We start from the raw sequence: 21,950 nt of genomic DNA, 5'->3' as shown, positions 1-21,950 counted from the left end.
ATGTCTACCTAGACCCCGTATCTATCAGTCTGATAAATTGGCAGTAAAAAATCTCCATAATTTACTGTGGATTGTTTCTTATGAGTACAGGCTAGAGTGTGCTTTTTTTTTTTTTTTTTTAATTTTTTTTTTCTGGGTGCTCACAAACCCAGAATAGTTATTATTAGTTGTTTGTTAGTTCCTACCTAAGAATCAAAACCAATGACACTGTTTCCCAATTTAACAAATTTTATCCAATTAAAATTTCAGATCAGCTCATTAAGATAAGCATTGTTCTTTTCAGTTCTTCCCCATCAGAACAACTTTGCATTCTCTTAACTTGCCCTATGTTTGGGTGAATGTTTGAAATTGTGTAAATATTTTAAAATTTCCTTTAGGATATCTTCTTTGAGCCACTGGTTATGTAAGAGTATGTTGTTTAATTTCCACATATTTGCGAATTTCCCAAATTTCCTTCTGTTAGGATTTCTAGTTTAATTCCATTGTGGTTGGAGAACATAGTCTTTTCAAAGTTATTGAGGCTTGTTTTATGACCCAACACTGTCTGTTGTAGAGAATGTTCTGGGTACGCTTGAGAATTCTGCTCTTTTTGAGTTCAGTGTACAAGGGATTCATTGTAATCCCTTGGTTCTCGTTGGGTGATAGTGTTGTTCTCATCTTCTGTTTTCTTATTTATCTTCTGCCCATTATTCTGTCCTTTATGGCAGGTGGGGTATTGAAACCTCCCAGCTACTACTGTGTGAATTGTCTCGTTTCCCCTCCAATTCTGGCAGTTTTTGCTACATGTATTTTGGGTCTCTGTTGTTAGGTTCTTGATGGATTGAACCTTCTATTATTATAGAAGGTCCTTCATTGTCTCTGGTAACAGATTTTGTCATAAGGCTATTTTGTCTGATATTGTTACAATCTCACCAGTTCTCCTTTGTTACTGTCTGCATGGTCTTTTTCCCATCCTTTTACTTTTAACTTGTTTGTGTCTTTGAATCTAAAGTATGTCTCTTATAGACAACATGTAGTTGGATTGTGGTTTTATTACCCATTCTGCCAATGACTTGCCTATTGATGGAATTTTATCCATTTATGTGTTATATAATTACTGAGAATTTAGAATTTGTTTGCCATTTTACTCTGTTTTGTGTCATATCTTTTTCTTCCTTATTACTGCCTTTTGTATTAGATATTTTGTAACATACATTTTAATTCCTTGGTTTTTCCTTATAGTATGTTTTTTTGAGTTGTTTTTTTTTGTTGTTTTGGGTTTTTGTTTTGTTTTTGTGGTTATCTTGGAGATTACAGTTAACATCTTAAAACAGTCTAGTTTAGATTAATATTAACAAAGGGGCTTTCCAACACCAACAACCAGTTCCCTGATTCTCTGGACACCACCTGCATCCTACACGTCAGTTCAGTTCTGATATTACCCAGACTTAGTGCAGACCCTTCACAGGGTAAGCTCTCAGTTCCACAAGAGTGCCCCTTTCCACTTCAGATGCCAGTGGTAAGTCCAGGCACTTTCACTTCTGACTAGCTATGAATCAGAGGTTCCCATGACCCTCTCCTGAGATTTGATGATTTGCTAGAATGACCCACCGAACTCAGGAGGGCATTTTACTTACGTTTTTTGGTTTATTATAAAAGATACACTCAGGAATAGCCAGGTGGAAGAGATGCACAGGGCAAAGTATGTGGGTGGGGGTGCCCACAGCTTCTACCCCTCTCCAGGCATGCCACCCTCCCAGCACTACTCTGTGCTCACCAGCCCAGAAGCTCTGAGGCTCACTGTTTAAAAGTTTTTATGGGGCTTAATCTCTAACCCATCCCTTCCTGGGAGGTCAGTGGGTGGGAAGAAAAGTTGCCACCCTCTCATCACTTGGTCCTTCTGGTGACCAGTCCCATCACAAGGCTGTTGCAGAGTGCTACCCTGCATCACCTTCATTAGCATAAACAGGTGTGATCAAAAGGGGTCATGAATAACAAGAGAGACTCCCATCACTCAGGAGATTGCGAGGGTTTTAGGTGCTCTGTATCAAGAACAAAGGGAAGACCGAATATATTTCTTACTCCACCACAGCACCATAATTCCAGGAGTATATAAAAACTTTACCCCTGTGCATCTCTCTTCCCTCCTACTTCCTTTGTGCTGTTATCATACACGTCACATCTTGCACATTGTTAAGTCCCTCAACACAAATTTATAATTGTTATATTCAGTTATCTATTAAATCAAATAGAAGGAAAGAGTTGCAAACAAAAATGTATTTATATGGTCTTATGTTTATCTGTGTGGTTACTTTTACTAAGCTATTTTTTTTTTAATGTGGGATTTGAGGTACTGTCTAGTGTCCTTTTCATTTCAGCCTGAGGACTCCCTTTGGTATTTCTTGTAAGGTGAATCTGCAACAAGATTTCTCAGCTGTTTGCTTCCCTGAGAAATTCTTGATTTCACCTTCATTTTCAAGGATAGTTTTGTTGGGTATAAAATCTTGGTTGGTGCTCTGTTTCTTTCAGCACTTTAAACATCGTCTGTCTGCCTTTTTGGCCTCCAGGTATTTGATTAGAAGTCAGGTGTTAATCTTATTGGGAATCTCTTGTGTGTTATAAGTTGTAGTTTCTTACTGCTTTAAAGGTGGGGGGTTGCTTTTTCAGTGGTCTATGATTTGTCTGGGTGTGGATCTCTGGTCTACTTGGAGGTTTGGTTTGGGTTTTTGTTTGTTTGTTTGTTTTAGCATTGGGGTGTTTTTGGCCCAAATATTCTTTGTTTTCAGATATTCTTTCTGCCCCTTCCTGTCTCCCTTTGCCTTCTGGGGCTCTTGTCTTGCATATTGTGGTGTGCTTGATGGCAACCCACAGGTCTCTGAAGCTCTGTTCATTTCTCTTCATTCTTTTATCTTTCTGTTCCTTAGACTGGGTAGTCTCAGTTGATCTATCTATCGATCTGTCTTCAGGTTCACTGATTTTTCAGCCTGTTCAAACTGCTGTCAAACCCTTCTGAATTTTTTATTTTACTTTTCAACTCGAGATTTTCTATTTATTTCTATTTTCATGTCTAAAATAGTATATTTAAAGGGTTTGTCTAGTACATCCAACATTTGGTCTTTGTCCCAGACAGTTTCTGTTAACTGGTCCCCCCCCCCCCTCTGACCCCAGATTGTTAATTGTTCCCTGTGTCTTTTGCACACTTACACTGTTTTTCTAGAATGAACACCCTTCAGGTTGTTGTAAGCCTTTGGTTAACTTCCAAAGTTTTGAAAAAGTTTATTTTGATAATTTGTCAGTGTTCTTGTTGCTTTTATAGAGGAGAGTTTTGGAGGTCCTTACTTGGCCATTTTGGAAGTACTTCCTCCAGGTAAATCCTTTTAAGGGTTCTTCACGACCCTTCTGTAGGTGATGGAGTCTTTATCTGACTCATGATTCTCGATTAAAACCAAAGCACATATCAACCAGTTGGTTACTATTTATAGACTTTTTTAGATCCATCTCCAAAGAAATATTATTCTGTTTCTTTTAATGTAATTACTGGTCTGACAAGAGATGAAGATTCAGTTAAGAAGTGGTTAGTACTTACTCTGTGCCTACAACTGTTTCAGAGGATGTGAAAATGGGGTATACATGACATACTTCTGAACTCCCTGGCATAGAACTGACAGGAGTTGAGATAATAGGAATCCACACAAGGGAGAGCCATTTAGTTTAGAAAGTCAGAAGCGTTTCACAAAGGGAAGTGGAACTTGAATACCTCATGAAGGACACATGGTGCCGAATCAGAAGAGGAGAGGAGGGAACACAGTCCAAGCTAAGGGTCTGACATTAGCATCGTGGAAGAAAACAGGAAGCACACACCTGTCCTGCTTCAGAGGGTTTTTGGGTTTTTTGTTTCTACTGTAGAATGATGAAAAATAAAGATGAGTAGGTGGCTGATAGATTCTAGAAGTAGTAGCTGATCAATCTAAAAACCTATTAGACCTTGATTAAATATCAGTAAATGAAGTGTTAGAAAAAAAGTTAAGTACCTTGCTTTTTGGCTGTGTTTAAGTTATTTTGCGGACAGGATTTAAAATTGGTAAATTAATTGCTGCTGAATTATAAAGTTTTAGGTGTTGAATATGTGAAATTTTCCAATTTTTTAGGTGTCATTTGCCAATGCTGTACATCGGATTAGAATATGGATTGACCAATAACTCAAAATTGGCTGAAAGATTCTTTGGCCAAGCGCTAAGCATTGCACCAGAAGACCCATTTGTTATGCATGAGGTTGGTGTGGTTGCATTTCAGAATGGAGAGTAAGTACTGAAAGGCCCAAAACCCTTCCATTTTCTTTCTGTAAATGAAGTAAAACCTCAGTCAGTAGAGGTTTTACTGTCCTCAGTGACTCTTCATTCGATTTTTGTTTTTAAATATGTACCATTTTAGGAGAAGGAGGCAGACAGTTAAAAAAAAAAGAAAATACGAAGTGTTATCTTGGATTTCTTTAAATTTACTAAACAGGTTTTGGTCCCCTTGGACGTTGGCTGCCACAGGCTCATAGTTCCAAGACTGGACAGTTGTTGCCGATGGTCAAGTGACTACACCCCATACGGTGGCCTGGAGGCATCACGGAACCCTTCATCACCTTGTTGTTGATTAGGAGCTGGAGTCCTACATTTGAGAAGGATTTCCCACAGTTGTGAAAGAAAAATATTACTCATTTAGTTGCCAGTTAATCTGAAAATTAAACTAATTAGAATGGCTCAGTCTTGGAGTTTACTAGTCATTTGAGACATTACTCTATCCTTGGATATTTGTAGAATAAGTAATTCAGTGTCATACTCTAAAGAGAAAAATATTTGTAGTTCTTTGTGCTAAAATATACATTAATTTAAAAACAGTAACTCAGTACTACTGTAGTGTTATTTATGGGGTGTGTGTGTGTATTCTAAAAATTGGATGATCGGGTATATATAAAAGCAAGTTTGGAGCTGTTTTATTTATTTATTTTTTTAAAGGTTTTATTTATTTATTTTTTTAAAAGATTTTATTTATTTATTTGACAGAGAGAGAGACAGCCAGTGAGAGAGGGAACACAAGCAGGGGGAGTGGGAGAGGAAGAAGCAGGCTCTCAGCAGGGGAGCCTGATGTGGGGCTCGATCCCAGAACACCGGGATCACGCCCTGAGCCAAAGGCAGACGCTTAACAACTGAGCCACCCAGGCACCCCTGGAGCTGTTTTAAAATAATATACAGTGATGGTTTATTAGACAGTCCATTGGTTTGTAAGCCAGAGTCAGCACTTTCACGTTTGCAGATAGATGCACGTTCCCAGCTGAGGCGGAGATGACGTTCTGCCTTCCCATTTCTGCTCTCATACTGTAAACGAGCATTTTTTTTCTTTTCACCTTTTTATGCTTTTTGTTGATGATGTCACTGTTTAAAATGATCCCCAAGCGTGGCACTGACGTGCTGTTCGTGACCCTACGTACAAGAGGGCTGCAGATGAGCTTTGTTGCTGGTCGTGTTCAGTGTCAGTGGGTCAACATGTATGTTAAGTAAGGTGTCAGTCAACAGAAGCACATGGAAAACAGGTTATACGTTGAACAGTTGACCACAGGTTTGCAGGAACCTGACCCTATATTTTCGCCAGGAGCCATAGTTCAGTATTTGTTAAAACAGTGTTCACAGTGACTTTATGAAATATAATTACCAAGAATAATGAGAATTAACTGTATCTACTAAAATCTTGAACTCCTGTGATATTAATGCCATAAAATTAATCATTTATCTGACCTTTAAATTTGAGTTTTAATAAACTATTTACAGAAGTTTACCTCATTTTTCTTATAATGTTTATACATGCTAATTTTGAATAATCTGCAAAGTTTCCCCCTTTATTTTAGATGGAAAACAGCAGAAAAATGGTTTCTTGATGCTTTGGAAAAAATTAAAGCAATTGGAAATGAGGTATTTTATGTAATATTTGTAACTCTGAAGGGTGTTTGCTGTTGAATGAGAACAATGATACGGACAATCTGTCTTGCCTAGGAGACAGGGACTAATATTTATCCTGGCAAATAGCTTGTTAATGTTTGGATTTCAGGCACTTGTTTTGCTACATGGTATAAAATGAGTGTGTTTCTAATTGAGAGGGAGGGTAGGTGTCGGTTGTGTGCTTCCTAAAAGGCTGTAGTTTTGATATGTGGGAGTAATCAGAATATATTTGTTGATTATTTGATATGGGGAATATGTGATACTGGACACTGGTGGGCACTGTATCATCTAACATAAGATGTCCTTCTCTGGAACTGAAGAGCCTCCTCTTTGATTAATGGGTAAATATACAGTACCCACCTCTGTAGGAATAAGGCCAAGTATCCCTTTATTCAGACCTACCATGGCTTTCTCTTACCTCATACTTAATACATATTTACATCTCTCGATGTTTGAAATATTTAACTAGGTTTTGCCATATGAAAGATGTGTGCTCATGAATTAACTTCCCAGCTAGCTTGGATGTGTACACCTGGGTATTATTTTAAAATGAACAGTTTTAGATATTGTCAACGTCCGTAGGTAAGGGATTTGCATATCACTACTCTTCTGGTTCTTGATTCTTTTTATTCACATTTATTTTGTTTTATTCCATTATGATTTCAGCTTCCCATTTTTACTCTGTTCCTTTTTGGGCACCCTTGCTTGTAGCCCACATCTTTCTTGGCTGTTGGTTCCTCTTTACTGACACAGACACAGCTCCCTCTGGATCCCTGCCAAGGGCAGTCCGCTTGTCCCCATAGACACAGCTTTATCTATTTTGGTCTTTTATTTGTCCTAGGAACTTACAAACACTATATTTCTGTGTGTTGGTACATGTATGTGTATAAAACAGGTTCTTGAACAGCTCAGTCTCGGGCAGTCTGGATAATGAATGTGTTTTTGTTAATATGGGGTTGCCACATATCACCTTGCCACTCTTCAGAGTTGAATACCTTAAAGCCTTGCTGTTCTAACTAGACGAACTGCCTTGCATCACCTGGAAGCTGACTAGAAGTGCACAATCCTAGATCCACTGAATCACACACAGTCTGCAGTTTTAGCAAGATCCCGAGATGATTCTCATGCACAGAAAATTTTAAGACACACTATCACAAACCCCACTTAGAGTTGAAACTATACGTTTTGATGATCTGAGGGCACTGTGGAGTCTTACAGAATTTTACAGTAATGGTTTTAAGTACAAATGCACAATACTACTAAATTGATAAAATGCCCATTAAAAAGTCACACGAAGGTGGGGAAATACTGTTTGACCTCAGTTGTTAACTGTAGCAAATGTCAGAATAGCCACAGGGAAGCAATGGTGCCTAAGAATCACGAAGGGCGTGTTTTCGTTCCCGTGGGCTATGTCTCCTAGAGCCAGGCTCGGGAGCTGGAGAGGGTGGCTCAGGTCTGTTGTTTGGTTAGCTCAGACTGACCAATGTGTGTCGACTGTGTGCTGAGCTCTGAGCGAGGTATTGGGGGGCAATAGGAAACTGCCATGATAGTTCCTGCCCTTAGACCTGTTGGGGATTACAGATAAGTAAATTGGCAATAATTAAACAATGCGCAAAAACAGCTGTTGATTGAGCAAATAAAGGAACCCACACAGAAGGGCAGTTAACCCAGACTTGAGGATGGGCCGAGAAGGCCTCTTGGATACGGCATCTTAAACCTCCATCCTAAAGCAGGAGCAGACATCAGCCAGGCACAAGTGAGGAAGAGGTTATAAAAGGTATAGAGAACAGTGTGTGCTGAGTTAGAGCGAATCCAGTAAAGCATGGATTTTAAGTTCACAGAGAAGGTCAAGAAATGGGGCAGGAGGGTTAAGTGTGTATCATTAAGGGCCTTGCATCTTATCCTGAGGTGGTGGGGCCCAGGTAAGACTTGTTACATGGGGGTTGGCGTTACACTGAGGGGGCTGATGAATGAGCCTTTGGTAGTTCCTAGGGGTCACGGATGATATGGGTGCCAGGCATGAGAAGCAGGCGCTCAGAAGGACATGAGGGTGGGGAGCTGGGATGGCAGGAGAGAGCGTAAGAGGTTAGTGCGTGGCACACTGGATTTGCAGTACTTGTGAGCTTTCTAAATAGGAATATTTAGTAGGCAGTTGGAAGGCTCTGGGCTGGAGATACAGAAGTTGAACTTCTTCAGTATGGTGGGGCTTATTAACAAAGTTGTTTTAATAAGTAATAGCGTCCTCAGGGAGTCGCTTCTAATAAGGAAAGAAAGATAGAGAATCCAACAAAGGCTCTGCTTCAGGCTGCATAGGCACCAGGAGAGAGGGCAGCCTGTATTGGCACGTGTGGTGGTGTGGTTGAATGGGCCCATCTGAGAAGCGGCCTGCGTGAGTCATGGGTTTGATGCTGCTGTGTTTCAGGTAACAGTTGACAAATGGGAGCCTTTGTTGAACAACTTGGGGCATGTCTGCAGGAAGCTTAAGTAAGTAAAGTAGGACATTTTCAGAAATATTCTTTGTGACTAAAAGTTTACTTAATTTTGTGTAGCCTTCTCCATGTTTGTTTTTTTTTTTAAGATTTTCTATTTTTAAGTCATCTTTATACCCAATGTGGAGCTCAGACTATGACCCCAAGATCGGGAGTTACACGCTTCACTGGCGGAGCCAGCCAAGCACCCTTTTCCATATTTTTATTTTGAGATCTTCCAGCTGTGTACTTTGCTGCTCAAATATAGCAAGCATCAAAATAATTATCTCTAGTGGTATTTATTACTTCTTAATTTTTATATTCTGGTGGTACAGTTTAGAAGTTGAAAGAATTATAATAACTTTTATTTTCTTAGATTTGAAAAATTGGTGTTCAAAATTAATTTGGAAGAATAAGGGTAGTAGGGTATATTTAAAACCATATCCATATTCTAACTCACTCTTTTTCTCTAGGTATGAGTTTTATGATATGATAAACATCAGCCTTTGAAAAACAGATTCTTTGGTTAAATGAGTTTCTTGAAAAATAGATTCTTTGGTTAAATAAATTTGGGAAACTCTAGGCTACTCAGAATATAACAGGTTTATCTGTTTCAGGATATCTTGTAGTATTTGCTATTCATTATGAGCCGCAACATTTCCCAAAGTTTAGTGAACCTTTTTTCACAAAAGGTTTATAGGGCAGATATTCCAGAGAACTTTGAGAAATGTTGTCCCAAGTAACTTCTTTGGACCTTTGGTTGCTTTTAACCAGCAGTGGTGTGGCTGGTTTGTCTCGCCATAAAGGAGGCCCTGCAGTGTAGTGCGGTTCCAGCTCCAGTCTTGGGTCCCTGCGGGAGTGCCCTCAGCTGGCTGGTGGAGCAGGCGGGAAGGGGGATTCCAGGGAGGTGTCCAGGTGCACAGTGGTGGCTGTGAAGAACCGTTACCAGCCTGAACTGCTCTTCTGATGTTTTTACGTGGATGAATACTCCTCTTAGACCTAGCAAGTGAGTGCTTTCACTGTACCTGCTAATTGTTTTCTCTCTTTCTTCCCGTTCTCCCTGCTCCCTGCTCCCAACTCCCTCTCTCGTCTTCTCTCACAGAAAGTATGCCGAGGCCTTGGACTATCACCGTCAGGCACTGGTGTTAATTCCCCAGAACGCATCCACCTATTCTGCCATAGGCTATATCCACAGTCTGATGGGCAACTTTGAAAATGCTGTTGACTATTTCCACACAGTATGTCTAGTTAACATTTACCACTTTTTTATTCATTTATTTTTTAAGATCTTTTCTAGGCGATGTTGGGGCTTTTTGTTTGCTTGCTTGTTTTTCTAGGCAGTGTCTGTTTTGCAGTTTTAAAATTCTTCAGGCGACCTTGTGCTTTCTTTCCTTTGCAGAGAAAAGCATGTGTGTTGTGCAGTACTCATCAAATTAGAGATAAATGTGAGACTTGTCCTAAGTGTGCAGTGAGACACATGTGTCCGTGGTATTTGTTGGCCCCATCTAAGCAGGAGAAAAGAAATTCCAGTTTCTCTATTTAGGACTTAGAATTAATTCCCTTAGATCACTTTGGTGAACAAAACAATCTGTGTTCATCACAAAGAAAGAATCTCTCCTAAATCCACATGCCGTATCTCACCAAATCTAAGACACCATTAAGAAGCAAGTTGACTGCACACACACACACACACACACACAGAGTCAGACAGACGCGTACAAATAAACCTTGAAACTTCACGATTCTCATCTCTCCGTTTTTTGGTACTTAGAAAAAGTGCTCTCTTTGGACATATTAGGACATAGATTTTCATCAGGGATCACTCTAGTATCTACATAAAAAAGAAAATATAAGTGAAACAGATACTTAAGTTCCTCTATTCTTCACATTCAGAGTTTGGTTCTTCTAAATCACTTTTGTACTGGGTGGTCAATGTCTCTGCTTTCGTGGTGCCAGCACATACACCCTGCTCTTGACTAGGTTTTTCCCAAACAGAGACGTTGGCTCTGCAGATCTTATGCTGCCAAAAAGTGTCAACAACAATGGCAGTTCCTGTACTTGTGAGCGTTCATGTGGTTTGTGGCTTAGTCTACAACTCCATGGCCTCCAAGTCCAGGCTACTCACGCATGACAGTCATGATGCCTGGGGCCAACTGACCACAGTAGTAAGAAACCACCAGTTGTTCAAGACATCCCAAGTTGAGAAAAAAATTTTTTTTCAGAAAAAAAAATGTGGGTCTTAGAATCAGTGAAATCATGGTATTTGGAGAGAAAGATAAAATATGAGAAAACCCATAGGGTTGGTTAAAATTTTCAGGCAAGATCAAGTCCTGCAAATGCCACTGTGATAACCAGAGTACTGAGCTAGTCGAAGTATGGACTAGCAACTTTTCTGGTTTGTGTGATCTTTCAAATGTGTGTGAAGTCGGTATAATTTGCCTCTCTTCTTATATAATTAATACAGAAGGCTTAGAAGGCTCTGTGTGGAGATACAGTTTTGAAAATCTTTTTGGAGGAGTGGGATTTCAAACAAAGCAGAATGGTGTAATGACCCTCCACATGGCCATCACCCAACTTGAACAGACATCAGTTCATGACTACTCATGTAACCCCCCCCCCCCCGCTCACCCCGATTCCCTGGAGTGTTTTGAATTGAGTCCTACAGGAATATTTTTAAATGAAAGAGAGGGAAATACATTTTCTTGTAATAACCACGCTGAATCTTTTCTGACAGGCCCTTGGTCTTAGGCGAGATGATACATTTTCTGTTACAATGCTTGGTCACTGCATTGAGATGTACATTGGTGATTCTGAAGCTTACATTGGTAAGATGCTAATTATTTTGATTGACATTGTATTCTGTTCTTTAGATTGTTGTATGTCTTTGTTTAGGTTTCTCAAATCTCATGTAAGGTTCTAAGTTTATCTTTCTAACCATTTAACTATATTAATATCAAGAAACTCCATTTAATTTTGTTGAAACAATGCTGTGGGAATTAATGACTTATTAAGTATTCATGAATTGTAAAATAGAGTACTCGGTATATGCAAAATACTATTACAGAGTACGTATAAAATGCTGTGATATAGGAGAATCAGTCTAATTGATGGAAAAAATCCTGGAGACTTAGTTTCTAATAATTTCTAATTTCTAATAAATGAAAAGGTTCTGTCCTTAGTACTTTATAAAATGGGGTTAGTAGCATATTAACTTTTACATTTCAGTGGGATATTAAGTTGGTTTACATTCACATTACAGTGCTGTGTAATTCTTTAAATAATTTTTTTGTAATAAGCAAGTCGTAAGATAAATCTGGATGGAATTGCTGTATTTGGGCACTTACTTAGTTACAAATTTATAAGGTAACGAGGGTGCAGTGAGGTTAAACCTTGAGACCTGGATATAAAACCATGAGAGGAAAAATGTGTTAATTAAATTAGGCTTCAATAAAATGAAGAACTTCTGTTCATGAAAAACACTGTTAACAGAGTAAAAGGCAGATCATAGACCAGAAGTTACAGTTTGTACACTGGTCAAAGAAATTGTGTCTAGAATACGAAAAATCTTATAAATCAATAAGAAAAAGTTCAATTAAAAAATGGGTCCATATTGCACTGTATGTTAACTAGAATTTAAATAAAAATTTGAAAAGGAAAAAAAAGGTAGATCCAAAGTGGGCAAAACACTTGAACAGGAGCTTCGCCAAAGAGGATATCCACCGATGTGGCAAATGGATGTGCTCAATATCATTACATATAAAGGAAATGAAATTAAAACCATACTGAAATGTCACTGCACACCTGCCAGGCTGGCTACAAATGGAAAGTACTAACAGTGCCTAGTGTTGGTGGTGGTACGGAGCAGCTGGTACTTGGTGTATTGTTGATTGTTGGTGGACTACACTTTGGAACACTGTTGAACATGTCTGCTAAAGTTAAACAGGCTTATTACCTGTTGCTACCAGACAAACCACTCCAGCCGACAATGATGCATTATTTCTCACAGTTCTCTAGGTTGTTTGGTGGCTCGTTTGCTGGTCTCATTCACTAATGCAGCTGTGGTTAGCAGGCACTTGACGAGCTGACAGTGAGATGGCCTCATGCACAGATAGGGACCTCAGCTGACACAGCCGGGCCTCTTGCAGGTCTTTTATCTCAGCGTTCTTTGTAGTATGGAGGTCTCAGGGTTCTAAGGACGAGAACTAAAGCCTCAAGACCTCTTGAAAGCTGGAAGTGTCACAGAATCACTTCCATCACATTCTGTTCAGCACAGGTCACATGATTGAGTGCAGTGTCATCGTGGGTGGGGGCTAAGAGGTGTGATTTGTTGCGGTGTTAGGGTGGTGACCTGCCGTGCTGCTCTTAGGATGTAGGAGTTCTACTCCCAGGTGTGTGGTACAAGGGCCTCAGGAAGCCAGCGCTCACAGAGAGGATTGTTTCCAGCAGCTATGTTCATATACCCTAACTGGAAAAAACTGAATGTCCACACATAGGAGAATGGAGAAAGACATTGTGGCGAGCTCATGCAATAGAGTACTACATACTTAGAAGGACTATTAAGTCATGCTGTAACATAGGTGAATCTCATGCATTTTGACAAAAGAATATACAATGATTAATTCCATTTGTGTGAAGATTAGTAATAAGCAGAACTAATCAGTGGTGATAGAAGAATTTGAGCAGTGATTACTTCTGGTTTGAGAAGGGGCGGTATTCAATGGAACGGGCATAGGGTGGTTTTCTGGGAGCTGGGAGTGTGTTCTCCTTCGGTCTGGTGATGGCTGTGTGGGTATGTGCATATATGAGGGTTTGCCCAGCAATGCACACTTTATGGTGTGTGTTATGACTCAGTTTCTTAAAGCTAAAGCATAAAACTTGAGCTCTGGCGCCCTAAAGACTCTGGGTTGAAAACGTAGCTTTGCCACTCAGCCACATGGCTTTGGGCAGGTCTGAGCCTCAGGTTCCTCTTTTCTTCAAGGAGGATTGTGAGGTTTAAATGCAAAATTTCTATAAAGCTAGGGAGAGTCTGGAGGTAGAGTACTGAGTGAGACAGATGTTTTGCCTGTCCTCACGAAGCTAATGGTCTTACAGTGGAGATTTCCAAGTGTATCAGTCATTATGTACTCTTTATTTTTTTTATTCAGGTGTAATTGTCACATTGCATATTAGTTTCAGGTGTACAACATAATGGTTCAGTATTTGTATACATTGCGAAATGATCACCCCAAGTCTAGTTAGGCTCCTCTCTGCTGTGACTGTGTATTTCATGACCTAGATGGATACATAGTTAGAAAATTTTTTCTTTTGATGAGAACTTTTAAGATCTGTCTTAGCAACTTTGCGATATGCAATACAGTATTATTAACTCCAATCACCATACTGTGCTATTTTTATTTTTAGAAGGCTTGCATGTCATGATCTGTCAAAACACCTATTACTGAAAGCTATTAGTTTGAACTGTGTAAAATTATATTGTTTATGTCAGAAATGATTGAACCTCATGTATCTGTTGGAAGTCTCTTGTCCATTAGTCTTAAGATTTTGATATGTGGAAAGTGCATTTCCTTTCATTGTGGTTTCTGTGTGCATAAGGCTCACGACTATACCGATGCCAGAATGCCAGCCAGCGGTTCTTGTTTGTAGCAGGTGAGGGCAGGTGCCTGTTGGCTGGCTCCCCTCCTGTGTGAGGGCTTTAGGAACAGGTGCTGCTGAGCCATAGGGAGCAGAAACCGTATGTGCTTCTAAATCTCCCCAACAACCCCCTTGATAATAAAGAGAAGAGGAAGAGAAGAGTGATTGGAATGTTTTTTTCTTCTGAGCTGTACTTGTGCTCTTAAAAGTACCATTCAACTAAATGATGGAGGCAGTGCTGTGTAACCATGGAAATGACAGATAAATGATGGAGTTTCTTATTTTATTCTCCTTGTGGTGTTTCCTTTTAGGAGCAGACATTAAAGACAAATTAAAATGTTATGACTTTGATGTGCATACAATGAAGACACTAAAAAACATTATTTCACCTCCGTGGGATTTCAGGGAATTTGAAGTAGAAAAACAGACTACAGAAGAAACAGGGCTTGCACCACTAGAAACCTCAAGGAAAACCCCAGATCCCAGACCTTCCTTGGAAGAAACCTTCGAAATTGAAATGAACGAAAGTGACATGATGCTGGAGACCTCTATGTCAGACCACAGCACGTGATTGCAAACAGGTCTCAGCTCCATTTTGTCCTGGGGGGGGGGGGGGGTCAGGGTTTCCTCACATCCTTGTCCCGTCTTCAGAATTCACCATTTCTTGACACGAATGCAGGCTTGCACCTCTCCATTTAGGAATGGAGGCCTGCTGGAAGAGACCGGACCGCACACCTTCACAACACACGTTTTCTGATCCTACAAAACAGTTTTGTGTAGAGGAATAAAGAGGTAAATTGTGTATTACGTCTTTTTTTCCTTTTTCAGTCAGCTTTTCTTTTGGGCTGAGTTTAGGTTTATGAAGAAAAAGCTGCAGCGGTAGCAGAGAGAGCTCCCACAGACCCCTCACCGGGTTTCTCCCCATTCACATCTGAGTGACCAGGAAACCTTGTCTTAACAAAGAAGTGCACACGGGTATGCTGCAAGTCATGCAACTCCAGGCTTCATTGGAGTTCCACCACTTTTCCATTAATGTCCTCATGCTGCCCCAGCACCCTGTCCAGGAGCCACAGTGCCCTGAGCTCTCCTTAGGCTCCTCTCTGCTGTGACTATGTTTTTCATGACCTAGATGGATTTGAGGAGGACTGGTCAGTTGTTTTGAAGAATGTCCCTCTATTTGAGTTTGTTTGATGTATTTCTCATATTGGACTAGGGTTCTTGGTTTTGGGAAGAAAATACCACAGTTGTGGATGAAGCGCTGTTCTCATCACATGTCAGGGGTTCACAATACCAGCATGATTTATCACAGATGGTGTTAATCTTGATGGTGTCTACCAGGTTTTCCCTGTAAAGTTACTGTTTTTCCCTGTCCATAATGCATGCTTAGAAGCAAGTCATAAATTTCAGCCTGTCCTCAGTAGGACCAAGGTTTTGTTTTTTGGGGGGTGGTTTGTTTTTAGGACCAAGAGGTTTAAGCTCTACCCCTAGAAGGGAGAATATCAGCATGTATTATCTGGAATTCTTCTGTAATGAAAATTTGTGACTCCTGTTTATTCAGCCATCAGCGTGGACTCATGTATATGTATTTTACATTTTAGGTTCTAATCCTAAACAATATTATTTTAGGGTTTTGGTTGTTTTGGTGTTGGCCATTGGGAGCTCCTTCAGCTTGGCTCCTGTGTCCCTGTGATATACCCCCCATTCATTTGTTTTTTGTTGTTCTGTTTTTTGTCTTTATTCTGGTAAAATGTACATAGTGTGCACTATGGACTTCAGTTAATACCAGTGCATTACTGTTGATAAAAATACACCAGTGCAAGGTGTGGGTGGGGGGTCCGTGGGAACTTGTGCTCTCTGTTCCATTTTCCTGTAAACCTGAACTGCTCTGAGAAAGTGTGTGAGTGTGTGGTTATAGAGATAGATAGACAGCCATCTTAACCATTTTTAAGTGCATAATTCAGTGGCATTTATTTCCAATTTTTTTCATCATCCCAAACAAATTTTGTGCTCGTTAAGCATTAACTCCATACTCATCTCTCCTTCCAGCTCCTTTTTTTTTTTTTTAAGATTTTATTTATTTGAGAGCAAGAGAGAGAGAGAGCAAGAGCAGGGGGAGGGGCAGAGGGAGAAGCAGACTCCCCATTGAGCAGGGAGCCTGATACGGGGCTCAGTCCCAGGACTCTGGGATCATGACCTGAGCCGAAGGCAGAGGCTTGACCACTGAAGCATCCAGGCGCCCCTTGATAACCTCTAATCTATTCTGTGTCTGAATTTGCCTATCTAGACCAATTCATATAAGTGGAATCTACAGCATCTGTCCTTTTGTGTCCGACTTTACCTACCATATTTTTTAAGTTCATTCCTCTTGTAGCTTTTACGAGAACTTTATTCCTTTTTATGGTTGAGTAATATTCCATACCATATATCACCTATATCATATTTATCTGGGGATGGACACTTGGGTTGTTTCCACCTTTTGACTATTGTGAATAATGTTGCTGTGAATAGGAGTATGTGAATATTTGAGTCCCTGTTTTCAGTTCCTTCGGGTGTATGCCTAGGAGAAATTGGCTCACGTGCTAATTCAGTGTTTAACTTTTTGAGGAACTGGCCAAATTTCTACAGCAACTGCCCATTTTACATTCCCACCACCAGTGTATGAGGTTTCGGTTTCTCTGCATCCTTACCAGGGCTTTTTACTCTTTGTTAATTACAATTATTCTAGTGGGTGGGAAGTAGTAGCTCTTCTGGTTTGGTTTGTGTTTCCCTAGTAACCATTGATGTCGAGCATCATCCTGTACTTATTGGCCATTTGTATGTCTTTGGAGAAATGTCTGTTCAGATCCTGTGCCCACTTTTAAATTGGGCTGTTTATCTTTTTGTTGTTGAGCTGTTGGAGTCCTTTATCAATTCTGGATATCCTCAGATACGTGATTTGTACATATCTTCTCCCATTCTTTCCATTGTGTTTTCACTCTCTTGATAGTGTCCTTTGATGCACACATTTTTAATTTAATGAAGTTTAATTTATCTATTTTGTTTACTATGCTTCTGGTGTTATATTTACAAAACTGTTGCCAAATCCAAGATTATGCAGATTTTCACTAGGTTTTTCTCTAAGATTTCCATAACTTTAGTTCTTGAACTTAGGTCTTCGATCCATTTTGAGTTAATTTGTGTAAATGTTGTAAGTTGTGTTCAATTTCACTCTTTGGAGTGTGGATATTCAGTTTTCCCAGCACCATTTTTTAAAGTGACTGTCCTTTTCCCATCTAATAGTCTTGGCACCCATGTCAAAAATCAATTGTTGATAAATATGAGGGTTTATTTCTGGGCTCTGGATTCTATTCCATTAGTCCATATGTGTATCCTTATGTTAGTACCACAGTTTTGATTCCTGTAGCTTTGTAGTAGGCTTTGAAACTGGGATGTGTGAGTCCTCCAACTTTTTTAAGTTTTATTTATGTGAGAGAGAGAGAGCACAAGTAGGGGGAGAACAGAAGGTGGGGGAGAAGCAGACTCCCTACTGAGCAGGGAGCTGGACATGGGGCTGATTCCAGGACCCTGAGATCATGACCTGAGCCTAAACGACTGAACCACCCAGGCACCCCTTCAGCTTTGTTCTTTTTCAGAATTGTTTTGGCTGTTGTGGCTTCCTTGAATTACCATATGCATTTAGGTTTTTTTCCATTTCTGCAACAAAAAATGTATCTGGAATTGTCATAGGGATTTCATTGAATTTGTAGATCTTCTTAATGTGTCATCGAATCCATGAACACAGGCTGTCCTTCCATTTATTTATGCCGTCTTTAACTTCTTCCAGCAGTGCTTTGTACTTTTTATTGTGCCAGTCTTTCACGTCTTTGGTTAAATTTATTCCCAAGTGTTTCATTCTTTTGGATGCTATTGTAAATGGAGTTCTCTTAGTTTCCTTTTTGGATCGTTCATTCCTAGTGTATAGAAATACAGCCAGTTTTTTTGTGTTGACTTTTTATCCTCAATGTGTTTGTTAGCTTTAACAGTTTGTGTGTGTGTGTGCACGCATGTATTTATTTAGGATTTTCTACGTAGTAGGATCACGTCATCTGTACATAGAGATAGGTCTGCTTCTTTTTCCAAATTTGGATTCCCTTTATTTCTTTTCCTTGCATAACTGCTCTGGCTAGAACGCCAGTATTATGCTAATAGAAGCGACAGAAGCAGGCATCCTTGTCCTGTTCCTGATCTTAGGGGGAAGTCTTCAGTCTTTCACCATTGAAAGTGATGCAAATCACAGGTTCTCACCGATGCCTTTCATGGTGTTGGAGAAGTCCCCTTCTATTCCTAGCCTATTGAATGCTTTGTTGTTGCTTTTTATCAGGAAACGTTGCAGATTTTGTCAAATTTTTTTTCTTTTTTGTGGATCAGTTGTGATGGTAAGCGGTAATGAGTTCTAGGGTTTGGGGGCTGTTGAGGGAAAAACATGACCGTAAGGTGGCGGTAGCCCATTTTATTTGGGTAGCTGTATTTGAGGAGCTCTTTGGGGGCAATGTGGTAGCAGCTGGGTAGGAAGTTTCAGGGTTAGAGAAGTCTGAAGTGTAGTGGCAGGCAGTGTGGTCTTTCACGTCCCGGGATTTGTCTTATTTACAGCTAACGGATGCTGAGTGTAGATTTCCCTAGTATGCAAAACAGGCAGGCTCTAGATGGCTAAAGATATGCTTGTTTAAGCTATATTTAAAACAATTGCATGTGTAAAAATTGAATTTGGTATTGTTGGCCTTCAGCTAACCATCTCCGCCTGCTGTGAAGAAGTGAACAACATAGGGTTCAGTATACGGGGAACATCTCTGGTTCATTTATATAACGTCATGTAGGTTTTTTCCTTCCTTCTATTGTGATATATTATACTGATTGATTTTTCTATGTTGAACCAGCCTTGTGATCCTGGGATGAATCCTATTTGGTCATGTTGTACAATACTTTTAATAAAATGCTAAATTCAGTTTAATTATTTTTTGTTGAGTTTACATATACATTCATAAGAGAGATTTATTGGTCTGCATTTCTGTAATGCTTTTGGATCTTGTGTTGGGCTAACACTGGCCTCATAAAATGAGTTAAGTAGTATCCTCTCCTCTTCAGGTTTCTTGGGAAGGTTTTTGAAAAGAATTGGTGTTATTTCTTTAAATTTGGTGGAATTCACCAGTGAAGCCATCCATCTGGTTCTGGGCCTTTCTGTGTTGGGAGATTTTTGATTATTGATTCAGTCTCCTTACTTGTTACAGCTGTTTGTTTTTGCGTCAGTTTTGGTAGTTTGTATGTTTCTAAGAATTTGTTTCATCTAGGTTATTCAGTTTGTTGGTTCATAGTATCCTGTTATCCTTTATTTCTGTAAAGTCTGTAATAATTTCTCCTCTAACATTTTATGATTTTACCAATAAAAGTTTTTTTCCCTCCTCAGTCCATCTGGCTAAAGATTTGGCAATTTTGTAGATCATTTCAAGGAATCAGCTTTTGCTCTTACTTTCTCTGTTGTTTTTCTAGTTTGTATTTTAATTTCCACTTGAATACTTATTCCCTTCCTTCTGCTAGTTTTGGGTTTAGTTTGCTATTCTTTTTCTGGTTCCTTAAGGTTTAGAATTTTATTACTGAATTAAGATTTTGTTTTTAACGTAAGCATTTAGAGCTATATATTTCCCTCTGAGCACTGTTTTGGCTGCATTCCGTAAGTGTTATGCTGTATTTTGTTTTCATTTGTGTTTAGGTGATTTCTTTTTTGACCCGTTGGTTATTTAAGAGTGTGTTGTTTAATTTCCCACATATTTATGAGTTTTTTGGTGACCTATTATGAATTTCCAGTTTTATTCCATTGTAGTTGGAAAGGATATTTTGTATAAGTTCAGTCTTTTTAAGTGTATTTAGACTTTTCTTGTGGCCTAATTTATGGTCCTTCTTGGAGAACATAACGCTGTTCGCTGGAGATGATTGTGTATTCTGCTTTTATTGGGTGAAGTGGTCTGGTTGGTTTATAGTACTTTTCAAATCTTCTATTTCCTTGTTGATGTTATGCCTACAACATGACCAAATAGGATTCTATTACTGAAAATTGAGTGTTGAAGTCTGAAACTGTGAGTGTAGAACTGTGTCTTTCTCCCTTCCATTTTGCTGATTTTGGCTTCATGTATTTTGGGGCTCTTACTGGATGCATATACGTTATACTTCTTTCAGCTTCTTGATGGATTGGCCCTTTTATCAATATATAATGTCCTTTTTGTCTCTTGTAACAGTTTTGCCAGCCCAACTCTCTCTGTTACTATTTACATGGAATATTTTTTCATTCTTTTACTTTCACTCTTTTGTGTCTTTGTATCTAAGCAGGTCTCCTATAGACAGCATACAAATGGATCATTTTTTTTTAAATCCATTTTGGGTTTTAATTGGGCGAGTTTGATCATTTACATTTGAAGTAGTGCTGATGAGGACTTTAGCCTGAGCTGCCGCCAGCTGTTTGTTTTCTATGTGTTTTGCTTATTTCTTGTTCCTCAGTTCCTCTTTCACTGCCTTATTGTGTAGTTGATATTTTTGTGTGTATTTCTGTATTTTTATTGTTGTTTTTCTTCATGGCTACCTTGAGGATTACATTTTTCGTCTTAAACTTACAACCACCTAATTTGAGCACACTACTGCTATGCGCCCTGCCTTCCCCCTTTCTTAATATTGCTGTTGTCACAGATGACGTGTTTATTCATTGTTCCCATTAACACTGAATTATAATTTTTGTTTTATTTATTTGCCTTTTAAATCATACAGGAAAAAAAGAATTACAAACCAAGAGTACACTAATACTGGCTTTTATATATTTACCTATGTAGTTATCATTACCCTTGTTATTTCTTGATAGGATTTCAAATTATTGTTTAGCATTCTTTCATTTCGGCCTGAAGGGCTCCCTTTGGCATTTTTTGAAGGCACTTATACTTGTCTACCAGTGACAAACTCCCTTAACTTCTGTTTATTGGGGATGTCTTAATTTCTCCTTCCTTCTTGAAGAATAGTTTTGCCAGATATGAAATTTTTGGTTGACAGTGTTTCTCATTCAGAGCTTTAAATATGTCTAATAGAGATGGGATTGTATGCTTCATTTGTCAGACTCTTAGAAGCCCTCATCCTGACTTCAGCTGGTACAGTACCCTACTTTTTAATGGTGTCTGAGACATTTACTCAGAGCATGATTAGCAAACTATTATACAGAAATGAATTTTCCGGGGGGCCTGGGTGGCTTATTCAGTTGGTTAAGCGTCCAACTCTTGATCTCAGCTCAGGTCTTGACCTCGGGGTCATGAGTTCAAGCCCCATATTGGGGAGTGGAGCCCACTTAAAAATTTTTTTTCCTGGCATCTGAAATGCTCCCTTAAATACCAAAACTTTTATCTTCACCTAAAATGTATTCCGTATATATCTACCTTAAGCTAAGGGGAAAAAATAATGGCTCTCATTCCTTGAGGTTCCCAAGTGCTAACTCCAGGAGGTCTTTGAAGTAAGACTTTGTACATTTGAGGAAACTGAATGCAGCTCTTAATGCTTCCAGGGCCCAGCATCCAGGCTGTTGGTTCAGCTTACCACAGTGAATGTCGGTTTAATGCAGTAATGCACTTATGAGTTACCTACTGCTCTACTGAGGTTCTGAGTTTTCATCTTTATTTAATGGCTTTTCAGTCTCTTCTCTGTCAGGTATCACATGTGCCTATTTTTATGCCTCCCTCTTTAGGTAGGGCTAGAAAATCAAATGAACTTAAAATAGTAATTTTTAAAATAGATAAAAATGAAGGTATTAATATTGTTTTCACATTTATTTTGCCTTCCAGACCAAAATATTTCTTCGTGTAATTTCTTCATTGATCATGTATGTGGT

General features: G+C 39.2%; 1 protein-coding gene across 2 annotated transcripts in view; it reads left to right on the top strand.

Annotated features, from left to right (window-relative positions):
* CDC16 (cell division cycle 16) overlaps positions 1-14,861 on the top strand; it is a 30,112-nt gene extending 15,251 nt beyond the window's left edge. For both annotated transcript variants that reach the window (XM_045772929.2, XM_045772930.2), the window contains exons 13-18: positions 4,128-4,280; positions 5,870-5,933; positions 8,383-8,444; positions 9,531-9,666; positions 11,163-11,253; positions 14,371-14,861. In XM_045772929.2, coding sequence (XP_045628885.1) covers positions 4,128-4,280; positions 5,870-5,933; positions 8,383-8,444; positions 9,531-9,666; positions 11,163-11,253; positions 14,371-14,630 — 766 coding nt within the window. In that variant the 3' untranslated portion in view covers positions 14,631-14,861. The remainder of the gene's footprint in view (positions 1-4,127; positions 4,281-5,869; positions 5,934-8,382; positions 8,445-9,530; positions 9,667-11,162; positions 11,254-14,370) is intronic.
* Positions 14,862-21,950: the final 7,089 nt, after the last annotated feature.

Source organism: Ursus americanus, chromosome 10 (genome assembly GCF_024610735.1).
Source record: "Ursus americanus isolate L20-20 chromosome 10, mUrsAme1.1.p, whole genome shotgun sequence".
Taxonomy (NCBI): Eukaryota; Metazoa; Chordata; class Mammalia; order Carnivora; family Ursidae; genus Ursus; species Ursus americanus.
This window is presented reverse-complemented; position numbering and strand designations above follow the sequence as displayed.